The 27,384-nt window shown below is 32.9% G+C and overlaps 1 protein-coding gene across 1 annotated transcript in view; it reads left to right on the top strand.

The window, feature by feature from the left end:
* The window catches only part of LOC143200288 (guanylate cyclase 32E), a 123,501-nt gene that overhangs the window by 36,193 nt on the left and 59,924 nt on the right, over window positions 1-27,384 (top strand). Inside the window, exons 2-5 of the mRNA XM_076410713.1 lie at window positions 6,275-6,388; window positions 10,859-11,121; window positions 15,061-15,183; window positions 15,347-15,533. Of these exons, the coding sequence (XP_076266828.1) occupies window positions 6,289-6,388; window positions 10,859-11,121; window positions 15,061-15,183; window positions 15,347-15,533 (673 nt within the window). The 5' untranslated portion in view covers window positions 6,275-6,288. The remainder of the gene's footprint in view (window positions 1-6,274; window positions 6,389-10,858; window positions 11,122-15,060; window positions 15,184-15,346; window positions 15,534-27,384) is intronic.

Genomic DNA, 27,384 nt, shown 5'->3' with positions numbered 1-27,384 from the left:
CGTATTGTACCGTTTGAAGGAGGAAATCGCCGAAAAACGGCCGCATTTGAAGAAGAAGAAGAAAGTGCTGCTTCGTCAAGACAATAAACCGTGTCACAAGTCAGTGAAAACGATGGCGAAAATCCATGAATTGGCCCCCAGCGACTATTTCCTGTTGGCATATGTCAAAAGAATAACCGCTGGGAAGAAATGTTCGTCGAATGAAGAGGTGATCGCCGCAGCTGAGGCCTATTTTGAAGCAAAGGATAAATCGTACTACAAAAATGGTATCGAAAAGTTGGACGGTCACTATAATCAGTGTATCACCCTTGAAGGGAATTATGTTGAACAAAAAAAACTGATTTAGCCAAAAAAATGTGTTTTCTATGGTAGCCTGGGGACTTTTCAATTTACCTGTTATATATGTTATGTTATACGGCCCAAATTATCCGGCCATCTGATTTTTTTGACACGGCTTGGTCTGTTTTTACTCTCACTGTCACTTTGTATCTCCATTCAGCCAGTTGCCTCTTCTTTCTGTTTAATAAAATATTTTTTAAGTAAATTAATAGTCTTTGTTTTCGAAACCCTTTCACATATTATTACACAAATATTAACTGCAACGGAGACCTTATAGGGCTTTTATATTTAGAATTAATTCAATTAACTGCAATTGAATTATCATGAACAGAAGACAGGTTGATGCGCAATCGTTTCGCGGCTACTCCAAGCGTTTCTTACTGTAGTTAAGAGGAATTCGGGTAGAAGTATCGCAGCTGAAGCTCTAAGGTAACATAAGGTGGACTGAAGGTGTTCAACGACCCACAACCATAAACTATTCCACGTAAGAAATGTTCAAGCTTTGAAAAGCACCCCTGTGGATTACCGGCACATGTGTCACAATTCAAGATGTAAGGGTACCAAAAGCAGACTGAACTTACTGTGAATTAACATAGTTTAAAAGAATTTGAACAGAAGCTTGCAGTTCAGTATGAACGGCCACCAAATATGGATTACAGTAGCTCAGTTTATTAGCCATATATTGATGGAATCTGGAGTCACTAAAGCTCGGAAGCCATTCTATAAGAGTATCATTTCGAACTACATCAAAGACAAAGGTACAGGCAATGGTCAAACACAATTTTATAATAACTATAAGCTGTCCAAAAGAAACAACAACAACGTACATGAAACGTTTATGAAATACGAGCCAAACTATACAGCCAAATGCTTTTTTAACTACCTGAATTGTGAACGAGTGAGACGAGTCGGTCTGTTTGTACCTTCAGCGTCATGCCTCATTGTAGTTTTTGGATACCATCCTGGATTTATTTATTTATTCATCATATAAACCAATAGAAAAATTAAAACCTAAAAAAGGATAAATTATATATTTCAGACTTTTACTATCACAGTTATCTATATAACACAAAATGGCAATATCAATTAGCCGATTGAATTATTGATTAACTCTAGTTATCTAATTTTATAAAATGAATTAAATCGTTCCCTTTTTAATTAAACACAGTAGTTCAGTCTAATTGAAATTAAAATGTGCAGAGGCACAGATCAATTCGAATTCGGTTATTCCTGTTGGAAAATGTAATTACCGAAATCGTATAATTCAATTTTTATTTACCCTCGTGTCGTTTTACAAACAAATATTTATTGTGTATTGTTTTTCATTCGATCGGTAGGCACGTCCGTTTCTGTCATATTAGTCAGAGAGACCCAAATGAACGAATGTTAATTAAAACTAAAATACGACAAAAAATATATTGGGCTGTTTACGGGAAATATATCTCAGTTCACAATAAAATTGAATAAGCACATTTTCACGTGCTGAAATCTAATCTAATTGATGATTTCGCTTTAAAATGATTTTATAGAGAAAATACTAATACGAAGTCGAATCGAGCGATTTTGTAATCAGTCACTAATGTTCATAATCACTTTTCAATGTGTGTCATTTCGTCAAAGTATGAACAACGCATTTTTTCGCGCACTAAAAATGTGTTTGAAATGTGTGTTTCAGCGCGAGAGTGTGAATACTAGCTAAGGCGTTTTGAAAATGGCGATTTTAACACCGAGGGCAAGGAGCAAAATGAAACCATCAATGATGAATTGATTATTATTGATGCGTTTGAGACAAGGAATGGCCGAAATATGAGCAAAGACATAATAATGTTATTCATCATGACAATGCAATGATATGTTACTGGTATGAGACTGGTGAAAAGTTATTAGGAAAATTTGAAATGGGAAGTGCTACCCCCACCCGCCATATTCTCCAGACCTGCTCCTTGAACATTAAATGATGAAAACATAATTGGAAACATTAAAATAGGATGTGCTACTCCACCGCCGTATTCTCCAGGACTTGTTCCTCCTGATTAGTACTTGCTACGACATATGAGTCGTGACTTATCTGAGCAACGCCTCACTTCTTATGAAGATACCAAAAGATCAGGTCGATTCGTCGATTGCCTCAAAATATATATGGTTTTTTAATATGTTTGAGAAAGAGTTGCGCAAAATTAGCGGCTTGATACTTGAATTAAATACATTGTATTGATTTTTCACAATAAAACTTCAAATTAATTCAAAAAAAAATCTTTATATCGTGTTCCGTAAGATTTTCCCACTTTCTACCGCCTCGAACGAACAATGTTGGTTTAACAGTGATCCAATCACCCAATTCCGCTCTCCCTCATTATATCGAAGTCATGTGCTAGGCAAGCCATTCTGCATCGATCTGATCGTAATCAGTAAGAGCCTATGTCTGGTGAGTTCTCTAGGTGCGTAGCACTTTTTATTCGACGCACAACAGTGTTCAACAACCTTCACAAACTTTTCAACATATGACCAAGTAAGGGGTTAAAATTGAGAAACCATAAGGGAAGGTCGAGTCCTTTTTCTGTTCCACATCTTTCTGATAGAGCATTATAGTGTTTTTTAAATATAGTTATTGTGTTAGAATGTCAGTTTTTTGCATTTCTTTGCATATGTTTACTTAGAATTCCTATACTTCATCCGTCTCTTAAGTCATACAGTCTTATAGTTGACTTGTCTGTTTCACATTCTTCTTATATGTTAAAGTATTATAGTGTCTTTTAAATAAAGTTATTCTGTCGGAATGTCAGTTTTTAATAAAAGGAGCCAGAGGCCAAGCATTAGTGAAATATTTTGCATTTCTTTGCGTATGTTTTCTTGCAATTCTTATAGTTGACTTGTCTGTTCCACATCGTTCTTATAAAGTACTATAATGTCTTTTAAATAAAGTTATTCTGTTGGAGTGTGAGCTTTAACTAAAAAGAATCAGAGTCCACAAATTAATGAAATATTTTGCATTTCATTACATATGTTTTCGTGGAATTCGTACACTACTTCTTTGGTTTAAGACATTAGTATAGGAAATAGTCAGTAAAGACAAATAGGGACCTCGAGGTGGTTATTTAATATAATCTCTTTTATATATCAATAACAGTTAAATGTTTCACTAATTGATGTTTTTTAATAACAAATTAATGACACGTTGTAGCATCTGTCTAGAATTTTGTTGTTAAAGCTAACCAATTCTTATAATATTGGCGTGAAAAGATTCTCTAGCAGTGCACGACGAGCCATGTTGAACATACCACCTTCTAGAGCCATACACCCAAGCTGTTCCTCCTGGCTCTATCACATCAAGCATATCGGTTTAACTATGAGGATTCCCTGATTACGAGAGATATTTTACACTAGTTCGAGAATTTATTATCTCTGTTAAATGATACTTTTTTTTATTATTTAATTATTACATTTTAACTAGTCGTTTCCGACTAACCTACAATTTGTCTATAGAATAACTTAAATCTAGGTATATAACCATAACTACATGCACTTCTCTATATGCAACACTAGACAAAATCAGATGGTTTGATTCTTTTGAGTCTGCGTCCCGCTCTGGTGGTATCCAAAAGTTGCAATACTTCAATATTATCATGAGAATGAAGTCTTTCCTCATGCCCCCTTGCAACTCTCTTGATTTTTTGACTCATTGTGGGTCTGAAGGTTTCTATGTGGGTAGTCAGTCCTGCATTATTTGAGTGCACCTACAACATTTCTCAGGACTTTGATCTGAAAAATTTGTATTACTCTTTGCACAACATCCCCATAATTGAACTCTGTATGTCCATATAGGTTTCAATATTTGCTTATATAATAGCAATTTATTATGTACTGATAATTGTGATTTTCTTCCAATTAGCCAATACATTTTCCTATATTTCAGTTCCAATTATTTTCTTTTCTTTTTTATATGTTCCTTTCAGCGAAGTTTTGCATCAAGATTCATTCCTAGATATTTAGCGTTGTTGCTATATGGAAGGATAGTATTATTTAATGTTATTGGTGCTTGTACGGTCTGATTGTAGGTGAACTGCTTATGCACAAATTTACTTTCATTAATTCTTATTTTTCAAGCTTATGTCCAGTTACTCCTGTCGCTTCTTCACTATTGTCTCCGACAGCTATAATTACAGTGTGATCAGCAAATTTCTTAATATTTTCCATTTGTGGCATATCACAAGTGTAGAGTAGATAAATCATTGGCCCCAGTACACTTCCTTGTGGTAATTAAATCATAGTAAAGTAGATTATCATATATACTGATGAATCCAAAACAACTTACTAAATCAGAGTGGTTTACATCAGTCGACAAATTACATACGGTTTCCCCACCAGTTTTGCCACCCTTATAGCTGAGATATATGCAATAGATAAACGATTAATATCATCTCGTGAAACAACAACGAATTTGTCATCATTGTAACCTATTTAATAAGGTTATTAAAACAAGTTCATTCTGGATATCTTTCCCATCTTCTACAAATACTTAGTAGATCATATATGAGCATTTATATCTAATTGTGGCTTGATATCATTATAATATCTGGAGCATTAACGCTTATGGTGATAATTCAAAGGCAAGCGTGCGTCATATAAAACATTATTAAATAAATTAATCTTAATATTGATTAATTTATCATTACTGAAGTGTGGAGACACTTTCAGTATCTCATTATCTAATTTCAATCTCTCAACACCAAGTTTTAATGCCTGAACTACTCAATTTTTAAGAATGAATAGTCCTATATAGAAGAAAGCAAAAATAGACTGCTTTCAAGTAGACAGGTCAAAATTGCTTCTGAACCAGCATTCGAAAACGTTTCTTGTTTACTGGCTTTTTTTGTGTTTTTTTTTGTGGTGTTAGGATAAATTAAACTTTCATGCAGTTTTTTGGGACACTCTGTAGTACATTAATATATTAAATAAAAATGTAATGACTTATCAAATTAAAAAACCGAAAGTTGTTAAATGATTTAGTCTATTTCATTTAACCTTCTTAATACCCCATTTATTACCAATCGTTAGTCAGTTAGAATTTTCTTAAATCAGTAAAATTTCTGCTAATAGATATACTGTTATTTCGAGAAATTTACCGCCTTAATTTTAAAAGTGGAGTTTTAAAAATATATAGTCTATTCAAAGTTATTTTGTACATACGTCATTTAAATTTGTGACATCAAAACGGCCGCATCAACTCTGAGTTTTATTTCAGTTTGGCTTTGAGATACAACAAAATTCTAATCTAAATAAAATAATTGAACAAAAATGTTATCAAATATAATTTATTTTAACATTATAGTGTATCTAAAAACTACAGTTAATTATACAGCCATAATAGTTTATAGGTTAGAATTATAAGCTCTTATCACAATTGCTTGCAAGAATTCTGCATATGCCTGGCAACCAGACGACTTTGACAGGCTCATTCCTTTACGCGTTCAAATTATTGAGACAGCATTGTGTCTCTTTTTAAATGGAATAAAATGAGAAGGAAAATAGTGTCTAATTCTGAAACGAACTTACAAATTGTGGCAGGCAATATAATGAACATTTTGATGAACACATGTACAACAAAACTTTGAATTGAATATATATTAATTTTTTTCTTGCTGGTGTAATGTGAAAAACTGTATTCATTACGACTCACCAGTTTACTGAGTAAAAAACGTAACACTCCATATATTGTGGTGAGAAATGTTCAAAAAGTACGTCCAGTTGAAACATCCACACCATATATCATCCTGTTTATTTACTTTTGTTAGTGTTCTTATGGGGATTGCGAAATAGGTCCATTCTTTTGTTATATATAACGAGAATGTTTTCCCACTGCGAGATTTTTTCTTTTTATTGCTAGTTATTAAAAAAGTTCCAAGGTAAACGAATAATATACTTGTTATTTTTTTAGATCTCACCCGCGATATGCTCCACCTGATCCTGTACATTATGGCATCATACGTTTCCATCTCCTACAGCGACACCTTCACCATGGGATACTTGACGGGATCACAAAGACGTCCAGGTAAAATTCCGGAAGAAAAGCGTGGATAAAAACACAATCGTCCTACAAATACTTTCATTCGCCTTTCATTTGATTTTAAACAGAATTTCGCTTCACAATTTTTTTTTTCGTATAATGGGAAGCTGCACATAAGAAAACAGGTGGGGCAAAAATCCCACTACAATTTTTATTGCGCGTCATCTTGGTTATGTCAGGTTCAGCTCAGGTTCGCTTTAACCATTGTATTATGTAGTCGTCCAAATTTAATTGTGGAGACGAGTTGAGTACAGTAATGCAATCCTAAGGCTGTCTGGTGAATTTGAAGATTTTTTGTCTAAATTGATAACGAGCGATGATGCCCATTTTTTTCTCCTCAGTGGCTGTGTCAATGAACAGAGCAGTCTGTTTTGGGGAATACAGATTCATTTCATGAAATTAATTAATTTATTCATGAAACATCATTGCATGCACTAGATGCATTGCATGCAACAAATGTATGGTCTGGTATTCATGCTGGAAACATCATTGGTCCCTATTTTTTGAAAATGACCAAGGTGTTGCAGTTACTGTTACTGCTGAACGGTACCAAGACATTATTCGAAATTTTCTTGTACCTGAAATGGAAGAGCAATGACTAGAGAACATGTGGTTTCAGCAAGATGGGGCCACAATACATACAGCTCGTGAAGTGGCGATTTAGCATGGCCAGCCAGATCTCCGGATTTAAGAGCACCACACATTTTCCTATGAGATTTTTTAAAATCAAAAGTGTATGTGAATAAACCCCAAACGATTCAACATCTTAAAGACAATATTCGTCACGAAATTGAAGAAATTCATCCTCAGATGTTGCAGGATGTCATGAAAAATGCCTTAAAAAGAGCCGAAAGTTGCATATTGAATCGCGGTCACCATTTAATCGATATAATTTTTCAATCATAATGAAAAAAATATACGGGCCAAGCAAACTTTTTAGGAAAACTTACTCATCTTTTCTTTGAGCAAAGTTATAGCTAATAAAACTAGTAGCTTTTTGTGTTGTTTGTTTTTCACTGTACCTCTACTTAGTTGCTTCTGTCACTAGCTGTGTACATTTTTCTAGATAAAATTAGATATAATCACTGCATTCTCCCTAATATGAGTGCCTTACGTGTGGCGTTTCGTTATTTAAGGGTGTTCATGTGTTCATGTTATGCATGATTGGCTTCTGTGGTTTTCGTCCATCAGGCTAGTCTCGTGGGATAACGTGGACCATGTGATGTTGATTGGTTCCGTTCCTCGTGCTATCCTTCCATGCACGTGTCAAGCACCTGGCGAGTGGCTTATGTTTCGGGGTTGCCAGATAACCATTGTCATTTAATAGTTGAATCATTCCGCCCGTGTTCAACATCTGGGATATAATCTGGGTATTTTGTAGCCAGTTATTCCACGATGTAAAATTCAACATGCCTCAAGATCGCTACAGGTTGATTGACTGACTTGACGAGATCGTAACTGCGCACGGGTAAGATTTCGATTAAAAAAAACATCGACAAAATCGAGGGCACCCGCTAAAAAATTCATTCTCTCTTAAATTTAAGTTAAACGGAATCTGGGAGGACATTCTTTTTTGTTTGGATTGGCCCGCGAGGCTGCTTCCGAGATCTAAATTTATTGACTGACTGCTTACCGAGCCCAGTCACGTTCCTTATCCGAATACACGACGAGAAATATTGAAAATGTTTATATTGGTATGGTAATGTAGGCAACTTAATTTTGTTTCTTTCTAATATCACGACATATCTCCCATTAGGAGATAGACTTATATCTGTAGGCCTATAGATATTATTTGCTTTTATTTAGGCATTTCAGGAGGAGAAAGTTAATATTCCGATTTTTTTTTGATTAATTTTTTTCTCGTAGAAACTTTATTAGTATTATCCTTCTTTTAATTTAACAGAATGTTATTTTACTTTTTTATACTCTTACTCGGTAGTTATTCTAAGTAATTTTAAAAAATTGCGCACGTTATTTTGCATTTCAAAAATAGAATATAAGTTTGCAGGACGAAATTTTTTGTGTATTTTGTTATTACTTTATAAATTCATGTATTATAAAAACTGATGTCCTAGATCAACCATTAGTTTACTTGTAACAATTATTATTGCAATTTAAACAGTACAGTTTATCCAACGTCAATCTACAATTCCGTTCTTACCCCTTACACCTCTTCACTTGCTCACTACGTCACAATTTACCAGGGTTTATTCCTTTTTAGTCTTCGAACCAAGTATCGTTAATGTAGTAGCTGAAGTGCTTTTGAGTTTCCACGGCGGTGTAGCCCGGCTTCTTGTTTCCCAGAAAATCATTTAACTTCCTTCTTGACTCTAGGAATTTCCAGGTCACAATGCAAATCTTCATCATGTACATACCAAGGTGCATCCACTGTGTTACGTAATTCTTTGTTCTGGAATTTCTTGGATTTTCTTTATAATACTATCACAAGTATAGCCCCACTGTAAATTAATATCTTACTGTAATTTGGCATTTTAGATTTTCTTCCAATAAGCCAATATTGATGCTTATATTTTATTTTGAGTTCAGCTAATTCTTTTTCACATTCTCCTTCCATCTTAATTTAACATCTACTGTTATCCCTAAATATTTAGTACTTTTTACATATGGTGCTATAGCACTATTCAAATTCAAGACTGGTTTTCTAGTTTCTTGTTGGTAAAATTAATAAGAACAAATTTTACCTCATTTCATTTTATTCTCCATTTTTCTGTCCAGTCTATTAGTGCATGGCTAGCTGCATGTAGTCTGTTTATGGATTTTTCTTGGTTTTTACACACCGCAAACAGTTCTGTATATTCCACAAACGTAAGGTATCGACGTAAATGTCTTCTCAGCGAGCATTCTTTTGAGATCTGAGAACAGGAAATAATCGCTGGGGCCAGATCTGGAGAATATGGTAGATAAGGAAGTAATCCGAAGCCTAATTCATGGATTTTTAACACGGTGCAGTAGCACTTGTTTTTCTTCAAATACGGCCGTTTTTGGCGATTTCGTCCTTCAAACGTCCTAATAGTCGTTGTTGATGGTCCTTCCTTTTTTAAGGTAGCCAACGAAAATTATTCTATACTCATCCCAAAATACAGACGCCATAACATTTCCAGCCGACTGTTGCGTTTTCCCACACTTCGGGGCGAGTTCATCGTGTCCAGTTCACTCGCATGACTGTCGATTGGACTTCAGAGTGAAACGATAGAGCCATGTTTGATCCATTGTCACATATCGATGAAAGAACTCGGGTTTATTACGCTTGATAATTTTCAAACACTGCTCCGAATCATCAACTTGTCGTTGTTTTTTGTCAAAAGTGAGTGAGTGAAATTTTCCACAGAGCTTCCTCATATCCAAATATTCGTGAATGATATGATGTACACGTTCAGTTGATATCATTAGAGTGTCTGCTATTTCATTCAATTTCAATTTACGGTCATTCAAAATCATTTTGTGGATATTATTGAACGAAAATATTTTTAACAAAAATCGAGAGAGTAATCGCAATATTACATATTATTTCCATAAAAACAGTCAAAATATTTTACTATTTATCATTCCAAATTTTAATCTTTTTGTCCCATTACATCTTGTCCACATTTACAATCTTGAAAAATGTGGTATTAAAATGCTATAATATTAATATAAAATATATTGTTATTTATAAGCAAACCACCTAAAAAATCATAAAACTATATATATTACATATAAATCTATGTAAGCATAAATTGAGTACATTTTTATCAAGGTTACGGCTAGGACGACAGAGCCAGAACGTTAAAAATCAATCGAGTGAAACAATTAGGACCAAAAATAGTAACTAAAAGTGCAACTGAAGTTATAGTAGATAGTAACAAAATCAGTCGAACCGAAAATAGCGACTGAAAACAGTCGAGTGAAACAGTCACTGGGAAAAGTAGTCAAATCATCGAACCAAAAATAGCAACAGTCGATAGTCGATTTCAGTCGATAGTTCTCAACACTACATATTACTATTATTATATCAATGTCTGTAGTTACAGCTGATAAGTCATTCTCTAACTTACAATTAGTTATGAATTAATTACCATCTAGAATAGGCCAAGAGCAGTTAGACAATCCGGCTATCATTTCTATAGATTCTGACATTTTAAAGTAACTACATCCTCAAAATATTAGTAATAAACTTACTTTAAGCCAAAAGTAAATCTAGAATATTGCAATTTCTATAGATATTTTCGTTTTTCCAGATATTCCATATATTATCGTATTTAAAAGTATTAATACATATTGTTCTAACAACCAGAGGTGGGCAAAGTATATGTTTTGCTTTAATTAAAATACAAATTACAAAATACTATTTCACACGTATTTAAAAAACGACATACAAAATCTGTTTAAGTCGTGTATTTGAAATATAAAATACGATATTTTAACTATTTTTACTCAAAATATATTTTCTTACAGGAGACAGAGAATACTCCCGACCAGGACTAACCATATCCGGAGCAATATCTCTCGCCGTCGAAGAAGTGAACAGAGGCGTGTTCGGACGTCGCGGTCACAGGCTCAACTTTATTGTGGCCGAAACTTACGGGGAGGAAATAATCAGCGTCCAGAAAACCGCAGATTTGTGGACGAGGAACGTTTCCGCATATATCGGACCGCAGGAAACCTGCGAGCACGAGGCTTTCATGGCGGCGGCATTTAATGTCCCCATGATATCATATGTAAGTCCATTTGATTATTTTTTAAGGTATGGTAGGTATGTGACTTTATTTACAACACATACAGATTTTCAGAAAATTTATTTCACATAAAAAGAAAGAACACTTTTAATCTTAGAACTATGGTCACTTGTTTTATGTCTATACACTCATCTGTCAGGTAACATATAAATACCAAAACAAAAAAACAATGTCGCAAACTAATACAAACTATTAGACACTTTAAGTTCTACTCTAATTGTCAAGCTTTGATCAATTGTCACTCTTTACTATACTAATCTAAGAAAAGCAAATCACATAGACTTCATTTAATGTTTATTATATAATAAACTAGCGACCCGCCCCGGCTTCGCACGGGTGCAATGCTGATACTAAATTAAATACACTGCAGAAAAAGTATGAACGTTATATATAAAAACATAGCGACCCGCTCCGACTTTGCACGGGCATAAAATATATATGCTTATGTCACTCAATGAAAACATGATTAAAATCGATCCAGTATTTTTGGTTCATTCATTACTGCCCCCTTGTCCTGCACGCATTAAATTTGGAGTAAAACAATTCCTCTTCCCCTATACTTACTATGAAGATTTCCTGCTATCTTTGGAATATCTAAATTCATACAATTTTTATTACATTACACATTTTTAAACGCAAATTTTAAATTTGTAATATCTCCGAAAATATTTGTTTAATTTACATGCTGTAAGGAACCATATTGATCTATATTAATTGCACACTGTATTTAAGGTACTTAATTCGATAAGGATTAATGCCGTATTGCTTAAAATAGCTTCGTAAATAAGCCATTTTCTCACGTAAAAAGTAAACAATAAAAATGGTTAATGTGGGTTATCCCTAAAAGATAAACATATACCATCGCGGACTTTTTTGTAGACCTTTTTATGGTGTACAATACTGTAGTACATTAATTTGACCTAACTCGTAGGGTTAGGCAGCGTTTATGCTAATTGCTAAATAAGCCTAAAAAATAAGTTAATTTACGACATCACGTTAGAAACCTCTAAAATTAGCAATGTTGCCTTAGTATATTATGCATGTATTATACATATAAACCTTCCTCTTGAATCACTCTATCTATTGAAAAAAACCGCATCAAAATCCGTTGCGTAGTTTTAAAGATTTAAGCGCACATAGGGATATAGGGACAGAAAAGGCGACTTTGTTTTATACTATGTAGTGATTAACACGAATAAGCTATTTGTTTTATCCGAATTTGTTATTTAGGTTTAAAATTACAAAGTACTTATTTTACGATAAACGCATTACGCTTTTTTTATTATTTAATTATTACACTGTTATTAGTCATTTCCGACTAACCTACAATTTGTCTTTATGATAACTTAAATCTAGGTATATAACTAGGAGGACCCACAGGCCCTATTTCACTCTCTGGTGAAATAATGTTTATACAGGTCACTGCTGTTTTTTTTATTAACTGCAACTCACCACACATCACTATACAAGATCAGATGGTTTGATTCTTTTGAGTCTGTGTCCTGCTTTGGTGGTATCAAAAAGTGGCAATAATTCAATATTCTCATGATTTCTTGACTGACTGTGGGTATCTGAAGGTCTCGATGTAGTAATAATCAGTCCTATAGTTGGGTGCGCCCACAATATCTCTCAGGACTTTGTTCTAAAAAATTTGTATTTGTATTTATTTTATTTATGTTACTTTTTGCAGAAGATCCCCATAACTGAACTCCGTATGTCCATATAGGTTTCAGTAGTTGCTTATATAATAATTAAATTATATACTATATAATATTTTAATATGACTCTTACACTATTAAAATTATGTATATGTATATTAAAGTAAATAGTTAATTAGACTACTTAGTCATTTTCGTATATATTTAACAATTTTAGTTGGTGTTTATCCAAATATGTTTTCAATTAAAACTAATTTTTAACGTTTTCTTTTGGTATTTTTCGGTACAGCTCGGTTTTAAATCAACGTACTTTAACGAAAATGTCAAGTTTTATGTAAAATCAAATGCTTAAGATGATGGTAAACTTATTTTTCTTGTATATTTAAATGTTTTCGATAAAATGTTTAATATGTTGTTTTAAATCGAAATAGTTTTGGTCATTCTCAGTTGCATTTTCTTTAACAGCTCTGATTCAAACGAAGATACGATACCGAAAATATCACACTATACGTAAAATATAGTGCTTTTTATGATGGCATCATCATTTTCATTGTATAAATTAAAGTTTTAAGAAATTCTACTAAAATAGGTTTTTTGTTAAAAAAATTTTTAACCGAACTTTTACACGTAATTCAAAATATATTCGTCCCGTAGTAAAAATAACCATTTCATCATTTTTTTCAACCTAATTTTCATATAATACGACGTTTTCAGCTTATTTGGCGATGCAATTTTTTTTCACATTTTTTCCATATATATACTCAGGAAAAATCTCGATTTTTGGTCATTTTCAGATTTTCCTTTATAACTTCACTTTAAACCAGGACATATTGATAAAAATATCCACAGTTATGTAAAATCAGATGCTGAATAACATGGTATAATCCATTTTGGCGTAAATATTAATGGTTTGAAAATTAAGGAGAAAATATGTTTTTACCTAAAAATTATTTAAACTCAATTTTTGTATGTCTCTCAAAAACTATTCAGTTTGTGCAAAAAATAATGGTTTTATGGTATTTTTCACCAGCTTTTATACAGAATGTGAAAGATTTAATCTATTTGGAAGACATTTTATTTTAAACATTTTTTAACGAAAATTTCATGGATATCTGTCTAAGCAACGACATACTGCCCTGGAAATGTTTCCAAATAATATATTTTATACTGTGACGGCTTCAAACATCATCTAAAATGTGATAATTGGTATAAAAAACTAAATATACAATGAAAATACTTTCCATATACGTCCATAAAATTGTCCGAAAAGCTTTAATAGGAAAGAGCTACCCCTACTAATAGTCGCTCGTAATATAGATAAATGATTATGTACTAATAATTATGATTTTCTTCCGAATAGCCAATACATCTCCTACATTTCAATTCCAGTACTTTTCTTGTCTACTTTATATGTTCTTTCCAGCGAAGTTTTGCATCACTCTTCAATCCGACATATTTAGCTTGTTGCTATGTGGAATAATAGTATTATTTAATGTTATTGGTGTTTGTATGGTCTTATTGTAGGTGAACTGCATATGCACAGATTTACTTTAGTTAATTTTTATTTTCCGAGCTTGTGCCCAATTATTTATACTGTCACTTGCCTATTGAAATTTTCGTGTGGCTTCTTCACTATTGTCTCCGACAGCTATAATCGTAGTATCATCAGCAAATGTAGTATCGTAATATTCTCCATTTGTGGTATACCACAAGTGTAGAGTAGATAAAGCATTGCCCCAGTACACTTCCTTGTATTACACCTGCTTTGGCTTGTTTTATTACAGATTAAGCTTCTTCTTGTTCAACTCTAAACATTCTGGCTGTAATATAGCATTTTAGTATTTCGATGTGTTGTTTTGGTGACACTTCATGCCAAACCTTATCGAAGGCTTGTGCTACATCTAAGAATATAGCTTATCATACTTTCTTGCATTACGCTTAACATTTATGTTATTGTTTTTAATGTGTACTGAATTTTAATAACAACAATACAACGATTATTACGTACATATTTTGTTTTAAAATCATTTTTGTGTTAAAAATATAAGTTTCTTTTTCAATAATTTCTGTGATTACCATGTACCTGGTCAATTATTCAATGTTTGCTCATAAAACCTAACAGGTATTATATTTGGCAGGTATTATGTTTTTTCAATTTATGATTGGTTTTAATGTTTTTAATAGCAGTTTTTAAAAATTTTTGTTATTATTGTTAACTGTGAAATTGGTCGATAAAATTCTATTTCACATGGTTGTATTTCAGTTTTGTACCCATTTTGCCACATCAGACAAAGCGAAGTTTCCTACATTCGCTAGAACTAGACCACCAGACACTCAGATATCCAAATCAGTCATCTCTGTGCTAACTGCTTTCAATTGGACACATGTAAGTAACAGGTTTTTCAATAAGTTTTGTATTTGTATTCAAGATCTAACTTAGAACGTATGTACGTCTTTCTAAACTTATTGAACAATTTAGTAATTTAGTAGCTGACAAATTTTAAGCAATGACAGTTTTTCTAATACTCATACTAAATTTATTTAAATAGGTGGTACTCTTCTATCTAAAGTCGCCAGAATACGAATTCACCAACATAGCTGCCATATTGAAGGAATCCCTGGAACAGTCGGGCATTGCCATAGCTGCTACCAAATTCTGGGATACCCCTTATCACCACGGATATATGGATAATCCTTTTGTTCAGTTGGTGGAAGAAACTTATAGAGATACTAGAAGTGAGTAGAAAATTATGTTAACGATTAATAGTTTGATAATATTAAATTTGGTTATTTTATTAATTATTCCCCTCTTCTGCATATGTTATATCACGCGAATGTTACGTATTTGGAGCCACGTAAAGGGTATAGCGAGTGAGATCTTTAACAAATAGATATCTAAAGATATGTGGTTTGCTTTTTTTTAATAAAAAAAACCTTCAGTTGGAGATGCAGAAAAATGTCCAAATTATTATTTTAAAAACCTTTATTAAAAAGGATAAACCAATCATTGAGATAAATCATCTTATTCTGAATCATCATTTCAGGAAGCAACATTCCACGATTGACGAGTTTCATAGAATCACTAATGTCATAGATTCAATCACTAGATGAAAATAAAGTTTGTTTTGCAATTTTTTAGATGTTGCTTAAGTTTTAGATAAAACTTGGCATGCGGGTTTCAAGCATAATATTAAGATGCTTCTCTCTGACAAATATTGAAAAAAGTAATGTCATGTATAACTGACCGTTACTTTAGAGTCAAATAGGAAGATGCCTACTCTGATTTGGGGAAAATACAAGCAGATGTACCACAGGGAAGTGTATTGGAACTAGTCCTTTATCTGATGTACGGTCGAGACTTCTCTACAATCAATGAAAATGTTGTTGCTGCATTTGCAGACGATACTGTACTCGTAGCCACTGAATAAACCAAATAGTTACAAATAGCTATTGATGAATGATAAAATACGATGCTGCAATGATTTCACCAACAAAAAATCGACTACAAGTCAGTATATATAAATCAACAAGTAGTCCCGTATGAAAATACAGCCAAATATCATGGGATGATCCTTGTTGTTAAATTCAGATGGAAGCCATATATTAAAACAAAATGAGCAAATAAATTTGAAATTCGTATGAACTTATGGTGTACAACTCTGGTCTTGTACAAGTCAAAGCAATAGAAATATCATACAAATGTTCCAAAACAAGGAATACATCAAAATACAAATACCATATAGCTAAATATCTTGGCATGATCCTTATGGTGGAAGTCACATGTTAAAAGACTCAAGCTAAAGTACAAAAAATGTACTGGTTATTGGGGAGATATTCAGCTCTATCAGTATATAATAAGTTTTTGCTTTACTAACAAGTCTTGAAACCAGTGTGAACTTATAATGTTCATCTCTGGAGTTGTTTCAGCCAAGGCAATAGAAATATCATAGAAAAATTGCAAAATAATATACTGCGAAACTGAAACTGTCTATAAACGATTTGACCAGCACATCAGTGGTGAGATTCTAAAGCTCCTAGATAATGATAGCTTAGACGGAAAATAAAGAGAGTAAAACTATTGAATCTATTGCATAGAAGTTATTAGAAAAACACAGTTCATATTAAAAAAGGTGACATAGATGTTAAGCCCAAAGTTTCTACAATATAATAAGTAGTTTGTAATTTTAAAACCGTAACAAATCAGAATAAGAACAAATAGCTTTTTAGTGTTATATACAACACAAAGTGTCTTGCATGAATTGCACTTGCATTTTTGACACTACTTGAACTACCGTAACAACGATCGGCCACATCTTGCTATAATTGTGAAGGATACACTGTCGCTGCTCCAATGAAAGTTGGTGTACTCACCAGACATAGCCCCATCTGATTGAAATGTATTTAAAACGTTACACCATGACATGGTTGGTGCACGGTCTCGAAATACTGAACAAGTACAAAAATCGATTGACGATGAATAGGTAACAAAACAGCATCGTTCATCTGACATGAAAATTTGTAGAAAATGACGGAAATATTTGTATGAATACCAATCTTTTTCAATATATGCCTTTTTAAAGCAAAAAATAAATGATCAGCATACATGCAAGCACTTAATATAATATTCCCCAATCGGCTTATTTGAGTTTGATTGTTTCCGAAGCGAATCTGCGGTCGACTTTTGCTTGTTTCGCTTTATTTTTATATCTCGCCGCAGTCTGATAAATGGATCACGTCCCGCCGCCGATGTTATTAGGTCTTTCGATGACTTTTCACCAGTAATAACTTTATTACAAGTTTTTTGTTTATTTCGGATGGATGGTTGGGATCTCGCTTCATCGTTCGGGCGACGGATACGAACGAAAATAGCCGGAGTTAATCGATCGCCAGTCACAGATCGACGTTTGACGATTTATTATTAAGGTTTGCTGTGAGGTAATTCGACCGGCCGGGGAGTGTGTTAAATCTGCTCTTCGAGATATCAAGGCATGCTTGATTGCTGTTTTCCATTTGCGGGTTTCTGGTTTCGTTGAGACGACGTGGGTAAAGGTTCTCAGTCTAATTATTGGGTATGTTAATTAATGTATAGCCGGTTGATGATAAAACTTATATAGTCTATCTTAAATTGCAGTGAATTTACATCAACTAAATTTATGACGTCAAAACGCCGCAATGTTGCCTCATCAAATTTGACTTTTGGTTTATTTTCTCTCTTATATAACAACATTCTAAGCCAAATAAAATAATTAAACAAAGGCAAGATTATCAAATACAATTTCTTTAGCATTATCATTAAGTATATCAAATGTATGTATTATCAAAACACTTAAACTTTAGTTACTTATACAGCAACAATAGTTTTTTAGGTTAGGGTTGTTTCTGGAGAGCCATTTGTGATTTTCAAGTCATTCCTTCATTACAGCCTTTGTCAATCCAATTGTTAGGAGCTTTTTAACAGCGTGCTATAGTTGATGTATTGTCTCTAATAACTAATCATTGCTCCTCCAAGTTCTTTAATAGTGATTTTCGAACAAGATAAAAAACATGTTATGGTTCATTCCTCCATGATAATCGCTCTTACACCTTTATTTTAGTAATAAGACAATTCCTATTTCCAGCACGAAGAACACTCTATCTCCAATGATTTATTAAAAAGTATGACTAACAAAACCTTATAAAATTCTGTTCTAATTTTATGTTTTTTCACCAACTTTTGTTATCTTTTCATTTTGTTTTGTTATCACTCTTTTTATTAGTGTCAAAATTGGCCTAATGTTCCATTTTGTAAAATGGTTTTGAAACCAGTATTCTTTTAAAAGCAATTCTTTAAGGTCCCGGTTTCCGGGTTATCTTTACATGATTTGAAATTTATGTTACATTGTATTAATCCCAATAGCGTATTAAAGAATGAATTGCATCCATCAAAGAGCTACATATGGCTAAATCTTCTATGGACATTTACTAGACTAACATTTTTCTCTGAAGTAATTGTATTAAATTATGTTTATATCGAAAAAACTACTCACTGTTTTTGTGTATCTCATAAATTTGATCTCGAATCGAACAGGCGATGTTGATCGTCACCCGCTTCGTATATAAACGGTTTATTTCGGTGAATCCATCATAGTTTTCTTACATTTCAGTTCTTTAATTAATATAACGATTATTCTTAACTTCTAACGCATTTTACTAATAAGAGGGGTTAGAAACATTAGGTTAGGTTACATTACAGCGTTAAAAATGCTTTGATTCAACCTATGACTAAAGAACCAATACAAATATAGTTGTTATTATTATTGTAAAACTATTTATTTAAAACAGTTCTCTACGAATAGCAAATACTATCCGTATTTGGCGTTGGATGGTTCAAGCTTCGCTGGCAAAGTCCTTCAAAATCTAACAAATCGTAGTGAAATATCATATATCCAAGATCAACGGTATAATCCCATTCCACAATAACATAATAACAATAATAACATAAGCGTAAGCTGAAGTAGGGCTAGAAGCTATGAAATAAATAACAGAGAAAGGTATGTTGCGTTATAGATAAGAAACTAGACAAACATATTGTGTTTGTTATAGGAACAGGGTCTCGCAAAAGCTCTAAAATTAGAGCTGAACGATTAAATTTTTTTATACAAATATATATTTATATACATTTTTAATAACAACGTGTCATTTTTAAGTACAAACTAGATCTATTAACAATACTTTCCAATATATCGATACCAATATTAATAGAGTTATTGAGAGGGTACAAAATTTGAGGAATACACTGGATACGCGTAAATCTGTTAAAATTCCTATAATGTATCATTAATGGTCAGATAAAATAATATGAAGACCATACAATATAGTACAACTTGTTACATTTTGGCAACACTGCTTTCATGCAAATGATACATATGTAACAGGTCAATTGAAAAGTCCCCAGCCTATCATAGTGAAACACATTTTTTTTGGCAAAATTATTTTTTTCTATTCAACTTAATTCCCGTCAAGGGTGATACACTGATTATAGCAACCCTCCAACTTTTCGATACCACTTTTGTAGTACGATTTGTCCTTTGTTTCAAAATAGGCCTCAGTTTCATCGATCGAAAATTTCTTCCCGGCGAGCATTCTTTAGAGGTCTGAGAACAGGAAATAGTCGCTGGAGGCCAGATCTGGAGAATACGTTGGATAAAGAAGCAATTAGAGGCCTAATTCATGGATTTTTGCCACGGTACATTGTCTTGGTGAAGCAACATTTCCTTTTTCTTCAAATGCGGCCGTTTTTCGGCGATTTCGTCCTCCGAACGGTCCAATAACGCTATGTAAGTCGCTGTTGATAGTGCTCCCTTTATCAAGGTAGTCAATGATTCATCGTGTGCAGTCCACTCGGATAGCTCTTGATTGGACTTCGGTTTGAAATGATGAAGCCATGTTTCATCCATTGCCACATATCGACGCAAAAACTCGGGTTTATTATGCTTGATCATCTTAAAACACTGCTCCGAATCAGCAACTCGTCGTTGTTTTTGGTCAAAAGTGAGCTCGCGCCGCACCCACTTTGCACAGAGCTTTCTCATACCAAAATATTCGTGAATGATGTGATGTACAGGTTCAGTTGATATCTTTAGAGTGTCCGCTATTTCATTCAGTTTCAATTTACGGTCATTCAAAATCATTTTGTGGATTTTTTAAATGTTTTCGTCGGTAACAACCCCTTTTGGGCGTCCACTGCGTTCACCGTCTTCGGTGCGCATTTGACCACATCTAAACTTAGCATACCAATCCTTGATGGTTGATTTTCTTGGGGCAGTGTCCGGAAACTCGGCATCAAACCAAGTTTTTGCTTCAACTATATTTTTTTCTTCAAAATTCAATATTTTATCAACACAAGAAATTCCTTTTTATCATTTTTTTTTCCAAATCACAAAAGTTGCTTGACTAAAAATAGTATAACTCACAAACTAATGATTCAACAGCTAACGACAGCTATAGAACTATAATGGATTTAATTCTAGTAGCGCCATCTACATGTCAGGCCGGGGACTTTTCAATTGATTTGTTATTGCTCAGTTTACATGAAAATTATTGTAGATTTATATTATTGCAGTATTCGCCTTGTTTTGTTTTGTGGCGGTTGAACAAGTGAGGTGAAATGTGTGAATGATAGCAAACACAAAATATGGTAAAACATCAGTGGCAAGGAGCGACGAAAGTTACAGTGAAACTCGACATTTACTTGAGTCATACTGTTTCGAATTACAGGATAGCGGCAGCTCTACAAAATTAATATTTTTTCTGTTGGTTATTGTTTCCTACAAAAGTCCGGGTTTATATATGGGGGATTCTAAAGAAAACTCAAATTCCGAGGCGCTTCCTCCAGTCAAGCTTAGGTGAGACTCTGTCATAATTTGGGCGACAATATCGTGATAATCAGCTAGTTCTCCCACTCACAACATTAATCAGATTACTTTGAATGAGTATTGCACTCAAACACTGCCATATTTCAAGATGACACAGCCAAAAGGTTCAGTTCACCTCAACATAATTAAACATTTAGTGGAAGTTTTAAAATACAAAATGAGGAGTAGTAATGATGGAGTAGTCTATCTCCAACAGCCCGTTGAAAACTCTTCAGATACTGTACGAATTTATTCCACGACGAATGGTAGGCATTTTAAAAGCAAATAATAGCTCGACACCTTATTAATAAATAAATAATATGTATATGTCAAATGATTATATTATTTTTTTCCGTCTCATATATCTCTTGGAATATATGGCCGATCATTATCTTACAATACACTTTAAGATGTTTTACAATAATGGTTTCATTTGGTTTTAACAGTTCTTGGTATATTACTACCTGTTTTTCATACATATTTAGGTCCAAAGATATAAGTAGCTCTTATAAAGTTGTGACTTGAAAACCCTAATGTGAGTCGAAGATAAAGAACGTGGCGATGCTTTTTTGTCACGAGCGTTATCATACCATGACAATGCTTGACGTGTTACAAAATCGATGTGAAATCATTTAAATGGAACATCATACTCTACCCATCTTATTTGCTACACATTTACCTAACGTTCACAAATAACTTCGAGCAAAGTCTAAATACTTTCGTTTTTAGTCTAAATACTCATTGAATAAGCGGTTATCTATGATTGCACTATTATCGGACATACAAGTACAGTAAACTTATTCAGTATTGTACCCATATAGTTTTAGACAGGCTTCAGTCAGCTGATTGATATCACCAGCGTTTACAATTTCTACCATTTATTTGGGAGACTTGAACAGAGAGAAAATCTAATTTCAGTAAGTTTGAAGTAATCCAGATGTGATGCAAATTCGGGGTGCTCCTCTCTGTAACGGTCTTTGGGACGAACTTATTCGATAAGGGTGCGGCCAGTATACACTTGAAATGTAAATCTAATAAGGCAAATTACACTATGAACAAATAACAATTTATTCGCATTATTAATGTTTTTATTTACATTTCGATTTTCATAATATTAATAGAATGTTAATTACAAAAAATATATTGTTAAAAACTTCCAAATATTTATCTGCACTTATGCAGATGCTACCTTAGTTTTCGATAGATTAAAAATTACGATTTTCATGTCAATAATCGTCAAAAGATAAAATTTCCTGAAAAAGAACCACTAGGAAATTAAATAAAAATGTCATTGTTAAGCTATATTAACGTAAATTAAATAATTTGAATACAGAAAAAGTAAAAACCTTTTGTAAGGCAGTGCTTCTCTTACACCTTGCAAATACTACATTATATACCTATTTTTTTGTGTATTATATACACAATTTATTGACATTGACATTTAATGGTTAGTTCTTTTTCTAGGAACCCTTAATGTAATTTTGACGAATATTTAGGGTTATTGTCTTATTGAATGTCCATCATCTCAACACTTCAACGCTTTGGCCAATTCGATCCACTCTAGAAGAAAACGTAATCACAACCTAGTTTTATTGGCATCAAACCACCCTAAAACCAACACGATACCACCACCATATTCGACAGTGTCAACAAAATAAGATTCTAAAACCCCTTCCCCTTCATCGACGCATAAAATCCTCTTAAAAAAATTATATTTTACTCATTCGTCCATAACACATTTCTTTTTTGTCGTCCAGTTTTGGTGAATTTTGGACCTGGAATTGGAATCATGTCCTATTTAACGCAATAAGCCGATATTTCTTGCCATTTAGCAATGTTTTCCAGTGCAGATTAATATTATTTAAATATATAGATATATAAATAATTTACAGATATAGATAAATAAGATTTGGGAACAACATTGGAAGTGCTTTAATTCATTAAAATTTCGACGGGTTAGTGGAAGTAAGCACTGGCTTCTCTTGCTGTTGATTCAATTTATGAGTTTGGTAACTCACCATCTGGTGAATATGTAGAAGATTGGTGTATTATTATCGAGAATCTGTAGGTATATGCTACTTTCTTCTGTGAGTTTACCCATTTTTACATAAAACATGACGCTGATATTAATATTTCTATTACTCTACTACTACTTCTCTACTACTTTTAATTAATATCCGATTTTATTACTAAAAATAAATCTTCAACAAAACAATTTAGTATTAGTCAATTAAATTGTTCGTTAGTTTCTTATGGATTAAATCTACTAACTCTAGTTTCTTTTGTTCTATAAAATTATTATTTTCCTTTTATTACATATATTTCCTTCATATCTGCTTTGAGAAGATGATGCTTACACGGGTAAGTTTTTTGGTACTTAATTAAATTGCTATTGGCTATTATACAATAAATTACTATTACTATATAAAATATACTATATAAAAAGTATCATAAAGCAAAATTGGTCATGGCATCGTTGAAAGCACTTGAATGAGACATATTATCGCACCCGCCGTACTCTCCAGGCCTTGCCCCCTCCGACCATTATTTACCAAATAATTAATTGAAAGGAACTCATGAGTTAGTCTAAATGAAAAACTGAAACTTGCTAAATTCTTGATTTAAGAATGTTACAGTAAATAAATAGGAAGACGCTGAAGAAAATTAGTGTAGAATAATTTACTGCGTTATGGGCATCCAATACAAAATAGAAAAAGTAGACTTTCTCCCGAAATATAGCCGTAAACAAAAAAAAATCAAAGACCATTTAACAAATCCGTATACAAACCGACCAAAAAAACTATGACATCGAAAGCCACATATTAGTTTCCAAAAGTCAAAAACACCTAAAAACCTGGAAAACAACCGCAAAAAAAATTGACATCAAATTACGCGAGAACTTTCGCTTCTCTCCCCCTCACTCCCACCCTCACCGGACGAAAATAAATTCCTAAAATAAAATAAACCCGTAGACCAATCGAAAACAAAATAAGACTTATTGGAGCGTAAATGAAACATAAGGCTGATCAGAATAGTGGCGGATTGTCGGAAACAGAATTGAACGAACGTCCATTTGTACCCATCGGATGGGGAATGTTGTCGCCAGACAAAACAACTGAGTAAATGGAAGGTGGATGATTGAGAGGGCGGGGGTTATTTTAAACGGTTGTCGTTTAGGGAGGTTTGGTCCGGTCTTCTTTGCACGTGAATAAAATGAATAAACTATATTTGAAAGAGTATAATCAAGTTTCTTGCAATGTTGCTTAACAATTAGAAATTGATATTAAATTTGTAAGGAATTTACAAGGTTAATAAGAAGAAAATAGCATGAATATCTGACATACACAATATTTATTTTCTGCTGGGTTAGTGGCGCAGTAGTAAAGGCGACAGGTCGGTCCTCCTACGATTGCGATAGCCGCGGGTTCGAATGCTGATTGAGCATGGTCGGAAAATAAATAAATAAATAAATATATATAATAATAAATATATTTATATATATATATATATATATATATATATATATATATATATATTACAGATGAGAGAAATATTATTCCACACCAACAATTTGGCTTCCGTAATAAACTAATTAAACGGAATAACAGAACAATTACATAGATTATTCAACCAAATTAACAACTTAAACACTTTCGGCAAATTCAGGTGGTAATTATTTCTCTTCTTTTGAACATTTTCCATCACGTGTAGACATGTGTGAATAGTTAATGAGCTAGGTTTTCATCCATCATAAGTCATGCAATTCATTATCATCGAACATTTTTGGTCGTCTAGTTTTATCAGACCTCGAAACCAAAACCATCTCCTCTATATCATTACCAATAATAAGAATTTTATACAGCAGTTACTCCATAAGCATATGAAGGCGTATAATAAACTTGACGAGCACTTGAAATTTTTGACGGCCGGTCATTAACGTCTATATATACAGCAAGAATATATATATATATATATATATATATATATATATATATATATATATATATAAAATATATATATATTGTAAGACAAAACCCAACTTAAAGGCCTGAAGATGGAAAGTTGAATGAATTAACTGTTTCCAAACATTTACATACGACGGGAGATATCCTAGAGTAAGTAAAATGGCTATCTCAGGTTTTAACAGAAAATTGCACTTCAAAATATTTCAACGCAGTGGTTTCATTACTTTCCATAGAAAAAAGAAGAGTTTTCTGCAGCTGATTGTGACTGGTGATGAAAAATGTTTAATAGAGATCTACCCATGCACAAACCCTAATGCACGTAATTATCGGCTTGTCTAGAAGAGATCTATATTGATAATAAACAAGAATATACATGGCCATAAAATCTTGTTGTGCATATGTTGGGTACGATAAGATATAGTATATTACGTGGTACTAAAAGTAAATGAAGATATTAATGAATATCTACCAACGTCGATTGATGAATATACCACTGCAAATAAGACTCACATAACAGACCTCTTCTTATTATACTCATATATTTTGCAAGAGTTGTGAAAAATAAACTGTTATAGATTGAATAAGAAGTTCTTCCGCACCCAACGTGCTCACTAGACATATCACATTCTGAGTATTTCTTGTTCATATTAATGCAAAACAGCTTAATCGATACTAACTAGTAATGAACATATTTTTATTAATATATATTTTACTAATAATAACTAATACATATAATTAAATCATTTATGTTTATTCCAGAAGAAATAGTGAATTTTATACAACAGCAGCACAAGCCTCGACCGTACATTTTCAGATATATAAAAGTTACAATAATTTTTTTTTATTATTTAATTAATACATTATTACTAGTCGTTTCCTATAACCTACAATTTGTCTTTATGATAACTTAATTCTAGGTATATAACTAAGAGGACCCATCGGCCCTATCTCAGTCTCTGGTGAAATAATGTGTATACATGTCACTGTTAAATTTTTTAATATAGGCACCTCACTACACAACACTACACAAGATCAGATGGTTTGATTCTTTTGAGTCTGTGTCCTGTTCTGGTGGTATCCAAAAGTTGCAATATTTCAATATTCGATGAGAATGGAGTCTTTCCTCATGCCCCCTTGAAATTCTCTTGATTTCTTGACTGACTGTGGATATCTGAAGGTCTCGATGTAGGTAATAAGTCCTAGTCCTACAGTGTTTGGGTACACCCACAATACCTCCCATAATTGAACTCCGTATGTCCATATAAGTTGCAGTATTTGATTATATAATAGCAATTTATTATGTACTGATAATTGTGATTTTCTTCCAATTATCCAGTACATTTTTTTATATGTCAATTCCAGTTCTTTTCTTTTCTTCTTTATATGTTCCTTCCAGCGAAGTTTTGCATCGAGATTCATTCCGAGATATTTAGCATTGTTGCTATATGGAATGATAGTATTATTTAATGATATTGGTGCTTGTACGGTCTGTTTATAGGTAAACTTCACATGTACAGTTTACTTGCATTAATTCTTATTTTCCAAACTTGTGTCCAATTATTTATATTGTCACTTGCCTGTTGTAATTTTCACGAGGCTTCTTCACTTTTGTCTCCGACAGCTATAATCGCAGTATCATTAGCAAATGTAGCCATCGCAATATTTTCCATTTGTGGTATATTACAAGTGTAGAGTAGATAAAATATTGGTCCCAGAACACTTCCTTGTGGTACACCCGCTTTAGCTTCTTTTATTTTAGAGTAGGTTTCTTCTTGCTTGACTCTAAACATTCTGGTTGTAATGTATGATTTTAATAGTTTAGTGTGTTGTTTTAATAGCATTTTTTGTAGTTTATGAACAAGGACTTCATGCCAAACCTTATCGAAAGCTTGTGCTACATCTAAGAATATAGCTGAGCATAATTTTTTACTTTCGTAGGCTTTTTCGATAACATTTCTTATTGTGTCGACCTGGTCAATTGTTGAGTTCTTATTAATAAACCCAAACTGGTGTGTTGGTATTAGTTTTTTTTCTCTATGATCGGTTTAATTCTTTTCAAATAAAGTTACGACAATGATGCAAAAAACCTTGGCCAACGTATATTCTGAAGATGCTAAAGATCTATAAAAATATTGCTGACTACATAACCATAAACACGACCTTATTTTATCGACGTCCATATCGTTAAGACATCACAACTATAGAATTAAAAAAATCATAAAAAGTAAT

This window comes from Rhynchophorus ferrugineus, unplaced genomic scaffold (genome assembly GCF_030347505.1).
Source record: "Rhynchophorus ferrugineus isolate W39M unplaced genomic scaffold, kcgeb_rfMv2 rfM7, whole genome shotgun sequence".
Classification (NCBI taxonomy): Eukaryota; Metazoa; Arthropoda; class Insecta; order Coleoptera; family Curculionidae; genus Rhynchophorus; species Rhynchophorus ferrugineus.
Note: the sequence above shows the minus strand (reverse complement) of the source record. Positions and strands in the feature narration are given on the sequence as shown.